This window comes from Zeus faber (genome assembly GCF_960531495.2).
Source record: "Zeus faber genome assembly, chromosome: 14".
Lineage (NCBI taxonomy): Eukaryota > Metazoa > Chordata > Actinopteri > Zeiformes > Zeidae > Zeus > Zeus faber.
The window spans coordinates 9,322,023-9,342,862 of record NC_137200.1 but is presented as its reverse complement, the minus strand read 5'-3'; the positions used below and the strand labels follow the sequence as shown (position 1 = coordinate 9,342,862).

The 20,840-nt window shown below is 42.1% G+C and overlaps 2 protein-coding genes across 2 annotated transcripts in view; one reads left to right on the top strand and one right to left on the bottom strand.

Moving 5' to 3' along the window:
• Window positions 1–1,618: 1,618 nt before the first annotated feature.
• Window positions 1,619–8,712, bottom strand: htr3b (5-hydroxytryptamine (serotonin) receptor 3B; the record flags this gene model as incomplete). Its single annotated transcript, XM_080014216.1, has 9 exons — window positions 8,622–8,712; window positions 7,677–7,831; window positions 7,373–7,417; window positions 7,012–7,121; window positions 6,271–6,440; window positions 5,953–6,110; window positions 3,772–3,982; window positions 2,810–3,028; window positions 1,619–1,890 (listed from the first exon to the last, which is right to left on the bottom strand). Exons 1-9 carry the CDS (start codon window positions 8,653–8,655, stop codon window positions 1,619–1,621), a joined length of 1,374 nt encoding a protein of 457 aa, XP_079870342.1. The 5' UTR covers window positions 8,656–8,712.
• A 771-nt stretch (window positions 8,713–9,483) lies between these two features.
• The window catches only part of usp28 (ubiquitin specific peptidase 28), a 29,189-nt gene continuing 17,832 nt past the window's right edge, over window positions 9,484–20,840 (top strand). Inside the window, exons 1-10 of the mRNA XM_080014442.1 lie at window positions 9,484–9,641; window positions 12,418–12,492; window positions 14,007–14,130; window positions 15,393–15,480; window positions 15,857–16,019; window positions 17,363–17,449; window positions 18,364–18,501; window positions 18,930–19,000; window positions 19,729–19,805; window positions 19,901–20,049. Of these exons, the coding sequence (XP_079870568.1) occupies window positions 9,603–9,641; window positions 12,418–12,492; window positions 14,007–14,130; window positions 15,393–15,480; window positions 15,857–16,019; window positions 17,363–17,449; window positions 18,364–18,501; window positions 18,930–19,000; window positions 19,729–19,805; window positions 19,901–20,049 (1,011 nt within the window). The 5' untranslated portion in view covers window positions 9,484–9,602. The remainder of the gene's footprint in view (window positions 9,642–12,417; window positions 12,493–14,006; window positions 14,131–15,392; window positions 15,481–15,856; window positions 16,020–17,362; window positions 17,450–18,363; window positions 18,502–18,929; window positions 19,001–19,728; window positions 19,806–19,900; window positions 20,050–20,840) is intronic.

Sequence of the window (20,840 nt, the reverse complement as noted above, 5' to 3'; positions counted from 1 at the left end):
ATGTTGAAATTGAATGTGTTTAAGACCCTTTAAAGTTAAGCTCTTTATATGAATGAATGGAATGCCTTTAACTTGGGTTTTTTTTTTTTTTTTTTTAAATTTGCAGTCAGGAGCTATAGCCTCCAACTGTTCTTTCATTGAACAGAATGAAAAAAAACCCCAATAAGTCAATAATTATTCTAAAGGGGAGCCCTCACAATTTGTTGGACTTTTCAATCAGGCATTCTGCCTCCAAGTTGCTTTCTCTTTACCAAATTAGCGGGTGTAGCTTAAATAAATACATTTTTGAATGCATTACGTTATCTTCTAAAACGGTGGTTCCCAACGTTTATGTATCAGTGAAGATCCTTGCCACCCCCCCCCCCAACACACACACACACACACACACACACACACACGCAAAATAAAATAAATATGATTTTATTTGGCTCTGAGGAGGGAACAGTATACAGGATTATTTGGACCTGATATGTGTTTTAGGAATATTCTTGACAACGTCAGAACAGGCGTGGATGGCCCTGTGTCCCTCCTCTGTGATTTTTGGCGTGCCACCAAGGGGTGCCAGGACCTCAGCTCGGGAACCACTGATCGGGAGAAAAGAGACGCCACACAGGTTGTGGGGAGCACACAGGGAAGTTACATTTATTGCACTGGTTGTTCACGTATGGTCTCCACACAAAGTGAAATTCCACACATTCAAGACATACAGTATATCAATATCAAATCCACGTCGCCAAAAAGGGTTTTAAAAAGCAGCGCACACACACATATAGCCACACCGACGTCAACCAGAGAGTGATGTGCCGCCGTCTTGCCCTTATCGGCGGTGTTCCACAACAATTTGTAATATAATCCACTCGAGCCAAAGGCCAATAATGTGAAAATTGCATTAATAGAGATTACTCTACCGGAGAGGCTTCACGTAAGTACCTCTTATGGTTTCTCTTTCCATATCTATTAGGACGCCAGGCGAGGGGGAGGTCACCGAAGCGCGGCTCTGAATGGCCCTCATTGATTGGTTTTCATGGGAGGCGGAGGATGAGTAACGGAATTAAGCAGAAGCGTGTTGTTTTTTTTTTGCATCGGATCGATGTCGCAGATTGGCTCGGCGGAATCTGCTCGTTTTATCTTTCGGTATGTGTGTCTGAAGGCGGGTGACGGACGACAGGCGACAAACTGAAAATTAAACGGTCAAATTCTTCCAATGACAGATTTCACTCGTGTTCATTCGCACGCATTTCATCGCATTGCGTCGCATTGATTCAGATTGGAGCTCTTGTACATTTTTTTTCTACTTTCACATTTGGCGAAGATCCCTAATCTTCCTTTCACGTTTTAGCACCCTCTATAAGCTCACATGATACAATTTCTCGAATATTACTGTAAATGTTAACTCTAAAACACCAACGTTGGCATTCGACAATTACATGGGGTTACAGGTTCAGCGAAAATGCATGACAGGTGTGTTATTATTATTATTGTTATTATTATTATTATTATTATTATTATACAGAGGGTGGTGTGGCCTTTAACAGCAGCAGACTGTGTCATTCCTCCTTGTGTATTTCAATCAGGGTACAATCGCCATGAAAGATTTTTTTTCTCGGGTTTCTTGGTTTCAGGCGAAGCTCCAGCTGGCCCAGAGCAGCAGCAGGGTGCAGGCGTACAAGCCCAGGATGAGCAGGTAGAGGCGGAACAGGACGCGGTCCACCTTGGAGCAGAGGGCCAGCCAGTGGCTCTGGGCGGCGTCCTCGCCCTCGCCCTCACGGAGGAAGAGGCGGAGGGAGACCAGCTCCCTGAGGAGCGCCTCCACCCGGGAGGACGGAGGGGCGTCGGGGAGCTCGTTCAGGGACGGGATGTCCTCGCCGGGGAAGAGGTCAAACTCATACGCTGCAGGGGGAGAGGCAGGAGGAGCGTCTCGTGAAACACGAAGGTTAAAAACTGACAAGGCCGATGTTGTTATCGGTCGAGTTCTGTCTCGCGGTGCTCGAGTCCGGGACTTTGACTCCAGCCGGACGCAAGCAGCGGTCTTGGACACAATAACCATGACTTTTGAGTTGACTTGGACTGAACAATCTGTGCCTTGGGACTTGACTTTGACTTGGAGGTTTTTTTGGGGGTTTTTTTCAGACTCACATTGGGAGTTTGAGAGTGAGATTGAACATCGTTTTTTTTTGTTTTTTTTAATCTTGTGTTTTTGGAGGCCTACTTAGACTGACTTTTTTTGCATCACAAAGAAGAAGAAGAGGGACCATAAGGGTTGGACATTTGGGAAAAGCCAATGAGCCGAGAGGAAAATTTATTTTGTTTCTTGACATGCACTAAAAGATAACGGTTATATTTTGAATTAGAGGAGAGGGAACTGAAAGGATAGATATTTACCTTAAGGAGTTTGCCTGAGTTTAATATTTGTCGTTTTTTACCCAATCTATTCAATCTGAAGCACATCAATCTCTCTTACATAAATAAAACCCTTTTTTATTTTTATCATTTAGGTGTTGTTGCAATGGACATGAGTTGGTCTATAGTTTCAAATGCCTGTCTCGCTCTAGAAACACTTTGCAAATGGACATGAATGTGTAGATGCCTCATTATTACCTGAATTGGTTGTTTGTTCTGTATTTCCAGTCAGCCTTGACTGATGAATGGAGGAATAAATTCCTATTAAAAGTCAAAATGAAAACTACCTCTCTGTTGAGTGAGGCCTTCCTTCATAATTGCTTCATGCAGGTACATTATTGCCATTGGTCAAACCTATGCTGTGTCCCGAGTGGAAAAGAAATGGTGTTCAAGCCGTTTTTTTACTCACCCCCTTGACACTGGGTGAGGTCGTCCAGTGTCCGGGTGGAGGAGGTGGTGAAGGTGCTCTCGGCGAAGCTGTGGCCCATGGAGCCGTACCGATCCAACATCTGCGCGGACACCGACATCTCCCGCACCTCGCTTTGGCCGTGGTGGAGCAGCTTCATGGCCAGGATGGACTTGCTCAGGCTCAGCATCAGCAGGGCCATGCACACCGCGAAGAACACCCCTGGGGCGGGAACGGGGAGAGCCCTTTTAGACTCCCGTCGACGGGGGTGGCTCCGCCCTAACACGGTGTGAAATGTTTTGCACGTCTGTTCCTTAAGTTTTGGTCTCGCCGAGCTGCCAACTTTTTAACTTTAATTTTTTTTTTTTCAAATAGGGTTCTTTTTTTGCAAATATTACCCACTGTCACTTTATTACAGCTACTTTAGTACAGTCACTCAAATGACGGAGACTTTTTTTGCTGTACCGCTAGATATGTTTTATTCTTACACTGTTTGTATCGGCTTGAAGATTAAGCCTATGCCAGCCGTGGCTGACATGACACTGGATGTACTGTAAAGCATTTGACTAATGTACATTTTTAGAATTTACATTAGCCCTAAAATTGCAGATTTTCCTTTTTTTTCTCTTCTTGAAAAAAAAACAAAAAACTGAAAAAATTCTCAACTTAAAGCTTAAAACCTTTCTCATCAGAATCATAGACAATTACACTAAAAGTCGAAAACACAGTAAAAAGCTGTACTAAGGTTTACTGAAGACAAGAGGGTCCAAAAGCTGTGTCATAAAATAAATTATGAATAAATTATGCATAAAAGTTCCACAGGAAAACAATTAAATGAAAAAAGATAAAAATCAAAAAAATAAATCATCGACACACAGGGAGTCCATCCAAATGTGCCGAGGAATACGGAAGGATTTCTTTTTTTACCTATCGTTCCGTGCCGCCATCGCGCCGGGCACGCTCACCTATGAGTGGAGTTTTGACGGCTGTAGCAGGGAATTCATCCATCATGTTGACCCTGAACAGGGTGTAGCCCAGCAGGATGCTGATCTTGAAGGTGACGCGGGTGCCGCTGTCCAGGGGCAAGTAGAAACTCATCGTGTCCACCGCCATCAGGAAGACGCTGGGGATGAGCAGCCCCACCACGTACAACAGGGGGCGCCGCCGAATCAGCACCTGGAGTGGAAGGCGAGAGAAAATAAACACCACGTTTGCTGTCATTTCGGTGAAAATGCATCAGGAACTTGCGTCAAAAAATGGATATATATATTATGAAGATATCACTATTAGGCCTCGATCACTCGACTTGCCCTTGAACAGGTAATGACGATAACGGGTTGCGTTGCTTCTAAATGACTATTATAAATAATATGGTGCCACATTGGTTTGTTGGTGAGATTTTGGTTTATCCCACAAAATGAAACTAGAGATCCGTCAATACCACTTTTTCGCTGCCTAGTCTATAGGTTGTAAACTGTAAGAACTCACTGATACTGGCGAATAACCATTCAATCTATTACTTTGACTGAACAACGTGGACTTGATAGATTGATCGTTTGGGGTCAATAGAACACAGTGATGCGACATATGACATTGTTTTAGAAGTGGGATATATCCCAAGAATACCCAAAGTATTAAAGCCCAGCCATTCATCAAGTGGATATCCAGCAGTGCATCCCTACAAGAAACTCGACGACCCATCCATCCTGTGTAGAATCTTAGCAGCGTACCCATGATAGAGTAACATTAAAGGCCAGCCAGCTAAGAGAGCCCCTATAACGAAAAAAAAAGAAAAGAAATAAGGTCCTCGCCCTTTGAACACATTTATTAGCAGCCAAGCCGCCTCTCCCGGGGTCCAGGCCTCCCCGCCACTTCTCCACCTGCGCTGGGCTTTGAGCCCATTTTCTCCCCGGCTCAAACAAGAAGTCTATTGATCAGGCGGCCGCTGAGACATTCTCATTATAGCGTCGTTTTCTCCGGCTCTTTTTTTTTTTTTTACATGCCAGAAACGGCCTCGGCCCCATTTTTTAGCATTAGCTTGTTAGCGCGATCCAGGGGGGTCGATGCCAATTGCTTTAGGGCCTTCGCACTGAAGGAGAGAGAAGGCGAGAAAAAGAGAGATGGAGACAGAGCGGCGTCCACAGAGGGCCAGGGTTTAAACACTGTCATCGATAAGCAATCACGGTCCATCACATTGTGGTTGCAGACTCACCGGGCGTGCACATAGATTTGGGTGCACACTATGATTAGTGGGGAGGGCGGGTGAGGCGGCTAAAGGTGTACTACACGTTAAAGGAAAAAGGTGAAGTCTTTCACGGGGATGCAGCACAGGCAGCACGTCAGGGTCCAAGCAGCACCGGCCGGCCCATCGTTTGCAAGACTCGCAGGATGAGAAACGAATGCTTGCGGCTGTTGAATGAAAGCAATATTAAACGTTTCAGAGAGAACTTGACTCTATTCATTCCTTTCCCAGATGCAAGTGGATACACTGCGACTCCGTGTTACGGGAAGGTTCAATGGTCGCCGTGTGGAAATCAGAGTTTTTCTTCCTTTCAAACAGGCTTCCTCAGAAACAGACTCTAAAAAAAACAAAAAACATTTGTGAGAGCCGAGCGAGTAATTAATGATCAAGGAGTAATTTTCAGTAATGAAGTCGCTTCTACCGATCCGGTCTTCACAGTTTTACAACCCAACGTGGAAACCATTCCTCTTATTGATGATGGCTGAGCCCACATTGTACTCCGGAGTCATAGCTTGATATACTGTCACGATATGACGCTTCCCCCCACTTCTTATTGTACACAGATGTAAACTTCCATATCACTGATGTTTTAACTTTACACGTTGTAGGATCAAAGTAGAAGCCAAACTAAAACCTGAAAAAAAAAAAATTAATAATAATAATAATAAATAAATAAAAAAAATAATAAATCAATAAATAAAAAATAAACAAATTTAAAAAATTGTAAATAAATAATAATAATAATAATAATAATAATAATAATAATAATAATAATAATAATAATAAATAAACCGTAACTGGGAAAACTTCATGACGTGAAGATTTTTCATGACAGCAAATCCGCACAAAACCACGAAACTATCGAGAGAATGACAGTTATGTGCGCGCAAGTAGGGGAGCGCACGTTGAACTGGATGTGGGCGTAGTCCGCTCCTCCCTGGCGGACGAGCCAATAGCGAGAGGGAATGGACAGAAGCTCCCACTCGCCGTCGTTCATGAACTCCCTCTTGTCATTGGCGATGGCCTCGGCGCTTCTCCAGAGGGCCAGGTCGATTTCTTTCACTGGCGAGGGAAGGGGAAAGGGGCGGTCAAACGGAATGGGGGCAAAATAGACAGAAAAAGAGATTTGAAAATGGAGGCACGAGCAGGCGTCAAACGTTATTTTATTTTCGTCGTTTTAAATGAAAACCCCGCTGCCCCTTCACTCCTCGGGAAAGAGGACCTGAGTGGAGCCAGCTGCGGAAGGTGAGGGTGCAGTTCTGCTTGTCGAACGGGAAGGCGTAGAGTTCCAGGGAGCAGGCCAGCACGGCTTGGATGGGTCTGTAGTTCTTCACCGAGCCGGAGGAGTTGACGTAGACGTAGGGAATCGGCGGCGATTTTCCCTCATCCACGCTGCGGAGCGCAAGACAATGGCTGTTTATCGGCGTCTGCACCTGCAGACTGTTTGGCCCCTTGGGTACTCTCACACCCCGTTCAGACAAATTTCTGACACCGGGGACGAAATGCTCCGCAACGCCGCCTCCCGCTCGTATAGTTTGAACGGGTCTGCGAGGTTGCACTTCACTGTTTAGGACTTCATTTACAATAACACTATATTCATAATGATTCACCTGCAACTGCGGAATTAATTAATAAATTGACATAATGTCCTTTTTTCTTTTGTCGGCACAAAAGAAATGAGCAGACGCGCAATCACAACAGCAAATCGTTATTCTTTTGGCCAAGTCTCATGGGAAAATGCACGATACAGCGGCTGGCCCCGAATGTAGGATCATGTAGTGTGAACACCCCTGTGCGGCTGAACACCACTACATCCGCCAAGACAAAAAGGAGTGTGTCGTGTGAACACCCCAGCGACGTCAGGATGTTTAAAAGGGCGCCATCAGGTGGCTGACGTCGCTTTGAAAAACTCCAGTTCTGCCTTTTGAGGGAATTGTACGCCATATTTGAAATGCCGACTTACAATTCGCTGACAATAACGTCGGGTATCCAGATGGCGTCCGACGACAGCGAGATCTCGGTGATTCCGTCAAACTCCTCCGGGTCCCACACCAGGAACTCGTCCGTCCAGATCTGAGCGGGCAAAGAAGTCCACGTCCAACATGACATCGACATGTGTCGGAGCGATAAATTAAAAGAAAATAAATAAATAAATAAATAAACGTTCCGTACGATCAAATCAGCCTCCTACGGTTATTGATGTTCACCCTAGAGCCTCGAATTCACTGCTTTAATTGGATCCTGGTTATTATCTGTTTCTTTTCCGTTCAGCATTACGAATGACAAAGCAGGCAACAATGAGAGAAACAGGGAGGGGAGCCGACCTGTCTGTACCAAATGCTTGTGGTGAGGCTCTGTGTCTTTCCATCCTGGGGAATACAGAAATACACACATATGAGTACAAATACATAGTCACAAGTCATTTTGTCTCAGGGTCACCTGTATCTCAACAATACTACAATCATTTCCTTTAACATTGCAGCTCAGATTTATTCCATGGTAGATCGGGGGTCACTACTCAAATATCAACCGGCCTTTGTTGGCGAGCCTCTTGAGTTTTGTAATCTAATATCGCGCTTGAAAGACACACGGGATTCAAATGGCGGAGCGTGCGAGCGGCGTCCGTACCACATCGAGGACAGACTGCAGTATGAGGTCTATGTAGACGGTGGTGGGGCTGGTCCAGTTCTGCACAGGCCGGACCCCGCAGTCGTATCGCCGCAGCAGGGTTCTGGTCAGCTGGTTCAAAGAAGACCTTTTGGGTTTTTCCGGCATTGAGGCAACTGCGTAAGCCAAAGGGGAGATAGGTGTGTGTGTGTGTGTGTGTGTGTGTGTGTGTGTGTGTGTGTGTGTGTGTGTGTGTGTGTGTGTGTGTGTGTGTGTGTGTGTGTGTGTGTGTGTGCGTGTGCGTGTGCGTGTGTGCGTGTGTGTGTGTGTGTGAAGTATTTCATTTCATTTGCCCAGTAGCACATGAAAATGTGAACACTCTGCTCCACTTCCTTAGACCGTTACATTGCAAAATGAACTTGAAAATACTGATTGTTTACAAGGCTTTAAATGTACTATTAAGTGATATTGTATTCCACTTGTTGCACAAATTCACCAGCGGTGACATCGATCAACAAACATTTGTGACACCAAGCGAATAAAATATTACTCAAAGTGCCTTTTATGTTCACAGCTCAATATCAGTTTGGTGTGGAAGTTGGCTGACCATGATTTAAAACTGAAACAAATAAACCTTGAGATGAAAAAAAACCCCAATACAAATACAATACAAAAGGTGAGTAAAATACATCGAGAAATACTAAGATATGCTCTCAATCATGCCTTAAATAAGTATTTAAAACAAAATTATATATATATATAAGACCTGAATTATACAAATCTGAAAATCTGAGTGTTCCCATTTTATCTTGCACACCTCTTAGTTTACGGATCCACATGTTTACAACACCGCTATCAGATATGCGCTGTACCACCCCTACTGATCTTTATCTGTGCAGATGAAGAAGCGATCCTTATCAAAGGAGCCACCGGCTGATACATGGGAAGAAGTCCAGAGCATCTTACCTGAGGAGAGCAGCAGCAGCCAAATAAAATCCATCCCCACAGTGTGCACGCCCCAATATTTGCTTTTCTTATTTGAACGTGTGCAAACCGTTCCCTGTTAAAAAAACAACAACAACAACAACTACAACAACAACAACACAGAACAACACCCGTGCGTGGAGGTTGCAGAGTGGAAAATCTGTGGGTGTGGAAAAGTTTGGCCGGGCTGGTATTGATTTTTGCGATGGCTATAATGTTGGAGCAGCATCCGAGAGATAAACGTCTCCGGGTGGGAGGGAGGGATGGAATGTTGTTAGTTCATTGGTCCTTTCGTGATGAACCGTCACCGCTACAGTTGAGCCGCCGCACCGCCGCACCGTTGTTGTCGTGATGGGGTGGTTTTTTTTTTTAATTCAACGGAAAAAAAGCACGGACGGAAAGACCATTTTTTTCGACCTCTTGTCCTAATCGGATGATCATGACCTTGGAGCGCAAGGAGTGTGCAATGACGAAAAAAGCGAACGAACGACAACACTGTCGTTTGAAGGATGACAATCACAATACTCAGAAAGAAATACAGAAAGAGGTTATTCTTTCCTGCTTTACTCAGGATCATATAGGTCAACGCAATCTTTATGTGTCGTCTTACGGAGTAAAACAATTAAAACACAAACTCCCCTCTCGTTTTAACGCTACCGCCTATTGTACAATTCGGTTGTTTTTGGTTTTTTTTTGACCCATCAGCATACCCCCAACCCCCAACTTCAAGTGCGTTTAGTGGGGGGGGGGGGGGGGGGGTTGCCAGGTCAACAAAACCCCGAGTGCTGACGGAACTGGCAACCAGACCGACACCCCAGAATAGCGGAGTTGCCCCTTTAAGTGCGCGCCGCAGCTCCGGGTGGCCGTGCGAGCGCCCTGACGGATGGGAGCTGGTCGGACGGCGAGTGCTGGACGTGAAGGCATCACGGGGGAAAGTGGAGGAAATTAAGCATTTCTACGGCCATGAGAGTTGAAGGGAATGGGAATGGAGACACCGCAACGGTGAGCGGAAAGGAAAAACCGGGCGGACTGAGCGAGATTAACCCAAACCCTAACCTGAACCTAATTGATCATATTTTTTTTTCTAATTTGATTTTATTTTTAATTTTTTTTACAAACTAACCCCAAAAAGACACATCCTGGCGTCACACCATTACACTTGTCCCAGTGAGTAACCTAGAGCTAGATGGCCTTAGAATAGTGACGCAATGTTTTCACACGTTGTTCTCGTTTTAATTTCAAATAATATCAAAACTTTTTGTGCCGTTATAGATATACATTTCTGATATATATTCTGTACGCGAAACTTTTGACGTCACGTTTCCTCATTGATTTGAAATTGTTTTCAAATGTTCGAATCTTTTAAAAACAGAAATCAGAAATAACACGTGACATCACCCAACACATCAATGATTTATGATGATTTTTTTTTTGTGTTGTCCTGTGATTTCTATGTGTAATGGGTATAGTTATAAGTGACCGTGTGTGTGTGTGTGTGTGTGTGTGCGTGCGTGCGTGTGTGTGTGTGTGTTCCGGGTGAAACACCCACTGCCTTTGTCACTCAAGCCTGGTGGCATGTTGAGTGGAATGATAAACAGAGGTCTGTGCTGTCCATGTCAGGGGCCTAAAATAGCGGCTCCAGAGAGGTTTCATGTAGCCCCCCCAGTCTCCATATAAGTCTGGTCCGACTGCTCTCAGCTGTGGGCCTTCATGTGTCTTATGTATATGAAAATAATAATAATAATAATAATAATAATAATAATAAACATTATTATTATTATTATTATTATTAGAAGTAGTAGTAGTAGCAGTAGTAGTGATAATAATAAGAAGAAGAAGAATATATATATACAGTATATTAAGAATAATAGAAAAAGTGATAGGGAGCACTTGTCAAGTACTTCACACGGAACATGAAATAAAAGCACACACAACAATCAAAAGAGACGACGATATGAGGAGTAAATGTGCGGACAAAACAGTAAACAGGCGTGTATGTAGAACAGTGAATCAGCAAATTAGAAAAAATAAGATACAGAATTCACAAAAATAAAAATGTATACGAGACAAAGGCAACTTGAATAAATCAGGATACTGTCTCATAATATGTATATATATAATTATTTGATTTGTTAATCAACTAACCAACTTATTTATTTATTTGTTTATTTATTTATTTGTTTGTTAATTCACCAATCAATTAAATAATTATTTGATTTGTTAATCAACTAACCAACTTATTTATTTATTTGTTTATTTATTTATTTGTTTGTTAATTCATTATTAGTTTATAAATGCATTTGTTTGTTTATTTGTTTATGAATGTATTTATTTATTTATTTATTTATTTATTTATTTATTTATTTATTTATTTATATACACTGCCAATTACTTCCCACTGGTAAAAGTTGAACTACAGCTGAACAGTTTGGTTGACTAAAGCTACTTAGAAAAAGTAGTGCAAACTACAGCTAAAAAACTTGTCGAATTGACAATGTAAATGTGATACGAAATTAAAACAAAATCTAATTTAAAGTCACATGCCAGCACAAAAATGCTACGCAATTGAGTTTATTGCAAAAAGGGCCCAGTTGATCACAGATCATACATAAACCAAAATAATTAAAAATACCCACTATTATTGGGGAAGGACAAGGAATGTCAGCTTTGGTTTTGTAGACAATGTCCATCAGTCAGACACCTGCCTGCCAGAAACTAGAGTTCAGGTGGGGGTATTGCACCAAGGTAAAATAAAAATAAGAAATCATTCCTTTCCTTTTATGGCCCAAAATTGTTTGTAGTTTCAGTAGTTAACTACACAAAAATGGCAAAAAAGTAATTTAACTACTTGAATCACAATGCAAATATGAATGCAGTTAAACTACCAGCAAGCTACTATTTATATATATATATAAATATATATATATATTCTGTGTGCCTTGAAGAGTATTTAGCCCCCAAAAACTGCATTTTATTTTCTCACATTTAAATGTATATATTAAAGTAGGTTTTTTGTGTGTTAAAAAATTGTAATGTTAAAAATTGTCAGATTTTGAATATTCATGCATATTCTGAAGAAGAAGAAGAATCTTTATTGGTCACATGACCTTTATTTGTCACATGACCTCTATATATTATATATATACAGTATAATATATTGACACTGATTTCCATGTTTTTGTTTGTCTGTCATTTACACCCATTGCACAGATACCCTGACATACCAGGCCCACCTGCTGTTGGAGAAACAGACTTAATATAGACCCTCTCAGTCAGTGACACATCATCTTCTTATAGCACAACACAACGTGTACTTTGTGCGTCTATTGGGGTCAGAGCAGTTTCCATGACTTACCCTGAAACCACCCGGGGCCACACGTTTTTACAGTGGCAAACATTCACAAGGTTTGGTGGAATTCATAGTACAATACCATTTTATGTCTTTTTTCTTTTTATTGGCTTTTTTAAGTGCCCGCTCCAACATTTATTTTTGACCCTCTCCACCAGCTAACAGCTGCTGTGGGTAAATCAGCCGTATTACTCTGCATCTGCTACAGTGTACAGTATAACCTTTACATAATACCAGAACAGAAAGTGTGGCGTAAATATCCGGCTTGTCATGACATTAAATCCTTGTCATTTCCTCACTCTTCATTCGTCTTCATTCTTCACTCCCTTTAAAGGCCAAAGCGCCACTGTGTCATTTTTCTCTCGTTAGGTTTTGAGACCGTCGCTTTTGACTGGTGTGTTGACTGCCGCTGCACTTCTCCCTCCACAGATCCAAATGCTCATCAACCAGCTGAGGGAGATCACTGGGATCCAGGACCTGCAGATGCTCCAAGGGGCACTCGACGTAAGGCAAAAAGTCCAGCAGATCATGAACATTTTCTCTCATTATTTTATTCCGGGGAGACTGAGACACGATGAGATGTTATTTTATTCACCTCAGTGTCCTTGTGGCCCCGGTGACTTTGTTGTCTTTAACAATTTGTTTATTGATCTTGTTATTGAGGCCTTTAAATCCAACAAGATATAGACAATAACAACAGCAATATACATTACCATCCCTCACTCCCCTTTTTCCCACTCAGCCTATCCAGTGTCCGTATATTCAATTATTTAGTTAAGTTGGGACAAATAAAAACAAAATAAAACAGGTCAAGTCTGGGTAGAGTAGGAATAAAAGAAAAAAAACAACTAAAACTAACATAAAACACAAACTGAAAATGTAATTAAATACACTTTTGTGCCACTGGTCATTCACATATGAATTGTTCATGAATTATGATGAAGCAAGTTTGGTACACAGAAATCTATACTCAGATAAGTTACCTTTCCTATTCTTACATTAAGACCAAAAGAAACAACAGTCATAACAAGTTCCTCTTTAATTACTTGTGTTCTGAGTTCTAGACATTTGTAGCATTTCTACCTTTTAAGAAATCAATAAAAGGATTCCAAATGACCTCAAAAATCAGTTTCTTCCCTTTGACAATGTACAGTAAGAGACTCTGTAACGCTGAGCAGTCAGACATTTCTGTGCACCGTTGTTTGACCTGAGGTCTCTGTACATTTTTCCATGATAAGGATATTAAGAGCCCGGACAAATTTAAGTTTTTAGGGCGTAATCCTGGAATTAACACTGTTGGATCAGGGGGAAATGTTATTCCAATCACTTTATAAATTACGTCTGTGATTTCTTCCCAAAACGAATCTCTTTACATTCCCACATGCAGCGAAATATTGTTCCTTTTAGCTCCGAGCGTTTTCTACATGTATATCTTTTACATGTATGTTCCCATTTAACTGATGTTACCATTCAGGCGTGACGTAGGTGCGGCATTATCCAGTTATACTGTACTGGTCTAAGCCTCGTATTTGCAGTTTGTTTACGGGCACTTATGCGCATATTTTACTCCAGTCTTCTAAATAAACGTCAGTGTTTCCATCCCTTTCCAAAGTGGATTACTTAAAAAAAAAAATTAAATGTGGAACTCATTCAGAGTTGATCCCCTGTATACTTCATGTCCTTAAATGTAAAAAAGAAAAATTGGGAAGAAATGATGTTAATCTCAACTTGTTGAATTGAACACGAAATTGATTTCACAAAGATATAGGACATCAAATTTTTTGAATAGAATTCATAATCTGTTTTAAATCGGCGACATTTTATCTATGGCCAAGCCAGGAAAGGGTTAAATCTCGCATCGTTTAGACACGATGATACATCCGTGAGTAGCCAAGTAAAATGAGCTGTCTCAGTTCAGCTCGTGACCTTCTGGAACTTGTGTTTCTTTTGCTGAAGTGTTCAAAACAGTTTAGTATCAGCCCCTTACCTTGTGGTTTTGGTCGCCTCTGGATTGTCAGGCCGGCCAGGGGGACGTCGGCCATGCTGTCAGACTCCTCACCGCGAAGGCGCCCGAGGTTCACGACGACCCCTGCGAACCCCAAGATGCCGGGCCCCATGAAGAGGTTTGGGAGGGCCAGAAAGGTATGCGGAAAGGTGTACACTGGACAGCAAACACTTCCGAAGACCCCTAAAGATACCACAGTACGGTAGTTCCAAACCTTATATCTTGGAGGAAACTCTGAGCCCCAAAACCACCAGCAACAGCCCTGCACTCAAAATGATGAATGGTGAAATGAATGGTGTAATGCTATAATCATATAGTATCATGATGTTATTCCACTGATAAATGATCCTGTGACAGGCAATACCATTGGGGATTTTCCACCGCAGGATTGATTTGAGGGACCAGGACCTTAGTTCCCGGTACTGAGGAACTCTTTCCACAGGAGGAATTCAAGTTACGAAATTGGTTCCTGTTGGATAGTTCACGGAGCCAAAAAAGTCCCGGCAAGTGAGGTGGAACAGGAACCTTTGGGTGGACATTGGAGTACTGAACGACAGGGAGAACCTAAAAAAAATAAAAGATTATAAAAAAAATGGAAGAGACAGTGGGAAGACAGCCAAAACCTCTTTTAGGGACTGCTAAGGTTCCAGTCCTAAACAGTTCCTCATGTTGTTCCAGTACCTTGGTGGAAAAGTGGCTCATTCGGGGTTCAATAACCATCCCAATAGTTAGGATATTATGATTTTTATGTCGGTTTTGGCTTAGTACGCAGGTAGAAGCATTGCAATATATTGTCGATTGGCCACTAGATATGGAGCAGAATGCCTAAAAAAATATAATTCTATATGTTTCTTTAATATAAATAATCCAATCCAAGTATGTAATGATTTACGTGTGTTTTATGAATCTGTTTTTAACAACCTTGGCTTTGTGTCCTGCCCATGTGATCTTTCGCAGTCCCCTAAGTGGTGATCCCGGACTGCTGCCATTGTACAGGCTCCAGACATTGCGCTAATTAGATTGTCACAAAAAGTGTATATTCATGGAATATACTGCATGTCTACATAGAATGGTAATCGATAAATCAGACAGCAATGGGGGTGAAACATTATTTATGAGCTTGGCTAGTTGATATTGGCCGGCGGAGACGGTGCTTTTCAAATGCAGAGCCGTCTCCATTCGCCCTGTGCGCCTGGAGTGAGGAGATCCAGTCAGTGGAAAGCCTTTGCAGAGAAACATTTTCCGTCTTTTTTGATTGTGAATGTACAAAATTCACAGTATAGTACACTCCTATGTCGTAAGAATGATATTATTACAATCGCGCTACACATCAACGGTTTGCCCGGTGCATTTTGGAGCATACATTATTCGGAGGTCTTGTTGTTGTCTATTATTTTAGGACTCCCCAACGATGACCTTCAGGCTGCCATTGAGCTCAGCCTGCAGGAGTCCCACAATGCCCAGGAGGAGGAGAGAGAGTTCAACAGGTACGCGGCTTATTTGATGCCTGGAACACACTGGGTGAGAGTCTGGGCAATTACCCACCGGCCGGGTTTCCCAAACCTGAGCTACTTTGAGACCGATTTTCACAAAGGATTATCTGACAGTTTGAGGGTGTCACAGATGGAATCTTGACCCTTCCGATCAATTGGTTTGGGATTCTCTGGCACACCGTGACCAATGGCGGCTGACAGCACAAAGCTGTCAGTAACAGAAGAAAACTGTAGACGTATGCCGGGAAAACACTTTTCACTGACTTTTTTTGAGGCAAGATACGAAACATTTATTTCGAGAGGAGAATCAGGCCTGTTTCCCACATCAGCAGAGCAGTGACGCAAGCCTTTTTTCTGCCATTTCTCCCAGAGCTCTGGAGGCCAGCGTCGAGGAGAACTTGACCAGAGCCAAGAGGAAATGGTGCGAGGCCCAGAGCGAGGCGTGCAGCCCCGCAGACTGGATCCGCCAGGACGACTGGCCCGTGGGCATCCGCAACGTGGGAAACACCTGCTGGTTCAGTGCTGTTATCCAGGTCAGGGAAAAGACAATGGAGGTTTACGGAGAATTACAAATAAGCAGCACAATTAAAAACGCAAAGCTACAAAAGATTCTCATCTTGTCGAATTCTGTCATTTTGAATGTCGCCAAAATGACAGAACCACTTTACTATTGAGAAACTTCTCACTCTGCGGCAGCTTCTCATCGCGACCAAACGCAGCCACCCCAATGGGGCAAACATTTAAGCCTCAAAAAACATATTAAATCTCCTTATCAAAAACGGTGGTAACACCTATGTGTTATTCCAAAAAGATGTCCACAATCAGGTTTTTTAGTTTTGTATAGACTGTTTTGCACTTCCACAAATCCGTTCTTTTGGCTCCATCTGTTCTAACATAAGAGACTAAAACTGGAAGTTGCGTTTTAACAATTTCGCACAATATCAGCCTCCCCGCCCCATAAGAACCATTATTTTTCTGTGTGTATGGTGTCAAATTGGCCTTTCCTGTCATTTCAAGAAAACACCCACAGTACAGCAGAGAACTTCGTTGGGCTTCTAATTCAGTCTTGCCCACAGTACACCTTGCTCACGGAGTTTAACCAGGAAAACCGGGAAGGAACTGTGCTGTTTTTTTTTTTCTCCAAATGAAAACATAAAGTAATTCACCTCGCGGCAAATTCTATTTGAAGTCCATTCCGGGCTGAATTTAGGACAATCTGTATCAGGTGGCCCGGCAGCAACCTGAGCCTTTGGTGCACACACGGCACAGATATAATTAAATATCGGCATTGCAGAGATGGAGAGAGCAACAGCCTTGTTTGTGTTCGTCTCCTGCATCCATTAAGTTAGAGTTTCCATGTAGGATAACGGCTGACAGCAATAGGCAACTTGTATTTGTTGTTTTTTTCTCACGTTATCGCTGATTATATTTGTTGTCATTTCAGTCAGGTTTCGGCCAATGCTTGGTTCAGAGCAATTATCCTCCGGGAGTGAGACAAAGTAATCCCATGACTCAGAGTGCTTCTTATGTTTCTGCGCGTTATCTTTTGCGGTGTAAATTACAGTAAAACGGAGATAAGTTGTAATTTAATTACCGTGTAAAACAGATTGCCAACGCATCGGCCGGGCATTGATAAGTGCGACCGACCGCACATTCCACACAAAACTAATTGGCCGAGTGCGTCTGCTGTGGATCCGCTTACAGTTCATATTTATTGCTCATACAGTTACGATAACAACACAAGGTCGCGATGCATTTTGGGTGTGTCTTATATCTGTATTTTTGTTCGAGTTATTTCACTTTTGTCACAAATAAACAATATTATATGATGTAACGGAAACATTAATGGTGCGTTGTATTTGTCTTGTTTTTGCAGTCATTGTTCCATCTGCCGGTATTCCGGAGGCTCGTGCTCAACTACTGTCTGTCCGAGCGCGTGCTGGAGAAATGCAGGAGCCATTCAGTGAGTAGAGCGTAGAGTCGGGTGATCAGGGGTTTCGGGTATATTAAAAAGGCCTCTTAAAAAGCGGTATTCGTCTGTCCCAGAATTCCACCCGAAAATTACAAATTCAATTTTCAACATCCAGATTCACCCTCGTCTGCGCTCAAAGACGGTCAAATTATTTCCTTGAAATTGTGTCTCCCTCTGATTTATTGGTTTATTTTTTTTCTTGGTCAGTTGAGTTGTTGGGGATAGTTTTTTTTTGTTTTTTTTGGTGAGTGTTCATCAACATATCAACAGTTTTATTGACGCTGGCTTATCGAATTCACCATGCCAGCGAAAAGCAGAACCCGCCACCTACAGTGGAAACAGCACATACGGAGACGCGCATGCTTTTGAATGGCTGTTTCTTAAACTTTAGCACCAGCTAAAGTATTAAATATCAGATTCTTTTTTTTTGTTTTCACAAAATAATCGTATGGATTACCATTTTAAGTCATTCTGTCTCAGGATCATCTGTACCTCACCAATAACAACACGCAATAGTTTCCTAGACACAACATTTGACAGATCACCTTAGTCGTCTCTGCTAAGATTATATGCTATTATTATAAAATGTGTGGGCGGTTCCAATGTGTTACGGAACTAACTCTTCAGTCCATCGTCCAACCCGGGAGGACATTTCCAAAATCTCTGCAGCCTTGATTGCATTCTCTACTCTTGTGGTTTCTGTAAATGTATAATATACATTGTGTGTGTGTATATATATATATATAATTATTATTATTATTATTATTATTATTTTAGAGAAAAATAAACAACATTTAGTGCTCACAATCATCCATATAAAATGAGCCGTGGGCTGCTAAATGTATAAAACACATGGAAATGAAGAGGCAGCGTAGGTTCTGTGCTCATGTGTTTTGGGTTTACAGGACAAGAGGAACATCGCCTTCATGCAGGAGCTGCGCTGTCTCTTTGCGCTCATGGTCGGCTCCAACCGCAAGTTTGTGGATCCTTCTGCTGCGGTGGAGTTGCTCCGCGACGCCTTCAGGACCAGTGAAGCCCAGCAGGTGAGGCCTGGGTCTGAAGATTTTTTCGGCATCATAGCATAGTGCATAGCACTAAATTGGTGATTAGTATGCCGAAAACTGTAGTGTACTCAAATAGTGTGTGAGGATGACATACTGCATCCCGTGACATATCGTAGGATGCAAATATCGCATGTCCCCTCATGCAATAGTGTATTCATATATCTATTTCTGGCAGAGATTAAATAAACCATTTTGACTGATTTATGAAGAGTTGTTGAATGTATTCCTTCATGTGTGTGTCAAACCAAACATTTAAGACTGCAAAATGACAGTCATTCCCAGTGGGTTTCGATAAATATGGCTATCCTGTATATACACTACAGCATACTAAAATCCATGACGTTCTGGGGAGGTAGGTCTTGTCTAAACACCTTTATTACACCTTTTTCTTGCCTTATTATTTTTAGGATGTTAGCGAATTTACCCACAAACTGCTAGACTGGCTGGAGGATGCATTTCAACTGGCTGCCAAAGGAAAGTAAGTCATAAGAATCAGAATCCTTTTCATTTTCGCCAGGTACATTCGCATATACCAGGAATTTCTTCTGGTGCGGTTTGGTGCACCTCAGCACAGACCATAAGCATTAAAAAATAAAAGACTTACGGTCAGGAAAAAAAAAAGAGAACAAAAAAGAAAATGGGATAAATATAAAATGTAAAATATATACAAATAGCCAAAAATACAAAACGAATAAATTATTTGTTATGGTATATAGGTAAAAAAATTATAATACAAATTATTACAGTAAGTGTCATGATGCTGTCTGGTGAATCCAACTGCAGGACAAGCGGAGACTCAGGCAGGAATGTTCAAACAAAGGGATCTTTTACGAAAGAACTCAAAACATCGCAGGGCACACAGGCAACACCACTCACAGGGAATTTATGATCGACAAGGACCGACCGGGGGCAGACAAACTAAATACACTGGGGTAATGACGAGACCAGACACAGCTGAAGGGAAATAACACTGAGGACATCTGCAGGACGAACAAGGGAACAGGAGAAGAAGGATAACGACAAGGAACAGAACAAACTCAGAACTCACTTTAAAATTCAAGCTTCGCCCCCCTCCCGCCCCCAGTCATATTTATTTCCAAATGAATGTATTTTGTTTTGTCTTTTTTTGTTTGTTCGTTATTCTTGCACTGTATATAAATCAGTAAGCGCCTTATCGTTTATTTCACTCGATTGGTTCATTATCAGTAACCCAGAAGACAAGAAGAAGAATCCCATGGTTCAGCTTTTCTACGGGACCTTCGTGACAGAGAGGAAACACGAGGGTAAGCCCCCTTTGGCCTCAACGCCGCCGCCATCGACAGAGTGTCCCTGGCGCCGAATGACGTGTCCACAAAAAAAAAATCTTCTCCCAACGCAGGCAAGACATTGTCCAACATCGAGCAGTTTGGGCAGTACCCCCTGCAAGTCAACGGCTTCAGCAACCTGGACGAGTGTCTGGAAGGCGCCATGGTGGAGAGGGAGATCGAATCGCTGCATTCGGATCAAACCATCGTGTCCGGCCGCGAGGTAAGCAAACGCCATCTCATATTTGACTGCTGTTTTTTGTTTTGTTTTTTTACTGGATGTCAGGTTTTTGACTACTGTTACTACTGTACGCCACTTTTATTGGTAATGAAATAATTTAGTAATGTAGTAATGTTTATTCGTTAAGTCAAATTACGGTTTTGGCATCTTTATATTTAAGAAAAAAAATGTAAAGTTAAAAAGTGTAAAAAATATTTTTAAAGTAATCTGCCACAAATAACTAGTGTGAGGCTCTCTGTGTATGACTGTGGGGGGAGAAGGAGACGGGGGTTCAAGTTTATTGGTGCGCTTTTGCATAAGTTCCTCTGATTGGATGGGAGGTGTCCAGGATAGTGGATAATTGAAATATCAATTTTTGTTAATCTTTATTTATGTACATATATAATATTTAAAAAACATTTCACAATAAAAAAATAAAAATAAAAACAGTCAGTTATTTTTGTGTAGAACAGGTATAAAGAGTATTTTTCACATGTAAATAATAATAGTAAAATAACTTATTGAAATTAAACCAGTCAGACCAGTGCGTGTGTGCCTTCACTTTGTGAACCTGATGTGACAGGTTCACAAAGACAACACAACACCACATAAAACTGTAAAAGTTGACATGGAAAAGAGCAGCTCATCACCCAGCGAGACTCGGCTCCCTTCATTCCTGATCGTTCCTGAACGACGTGGTGACAAGAAGTTCGTAAAAAAGAGGGGCACGGCGATCCCAGGGGTTGCTTCCCACTGGACACATTGATTGATTGCACTCTTTACGAAAGCATTTC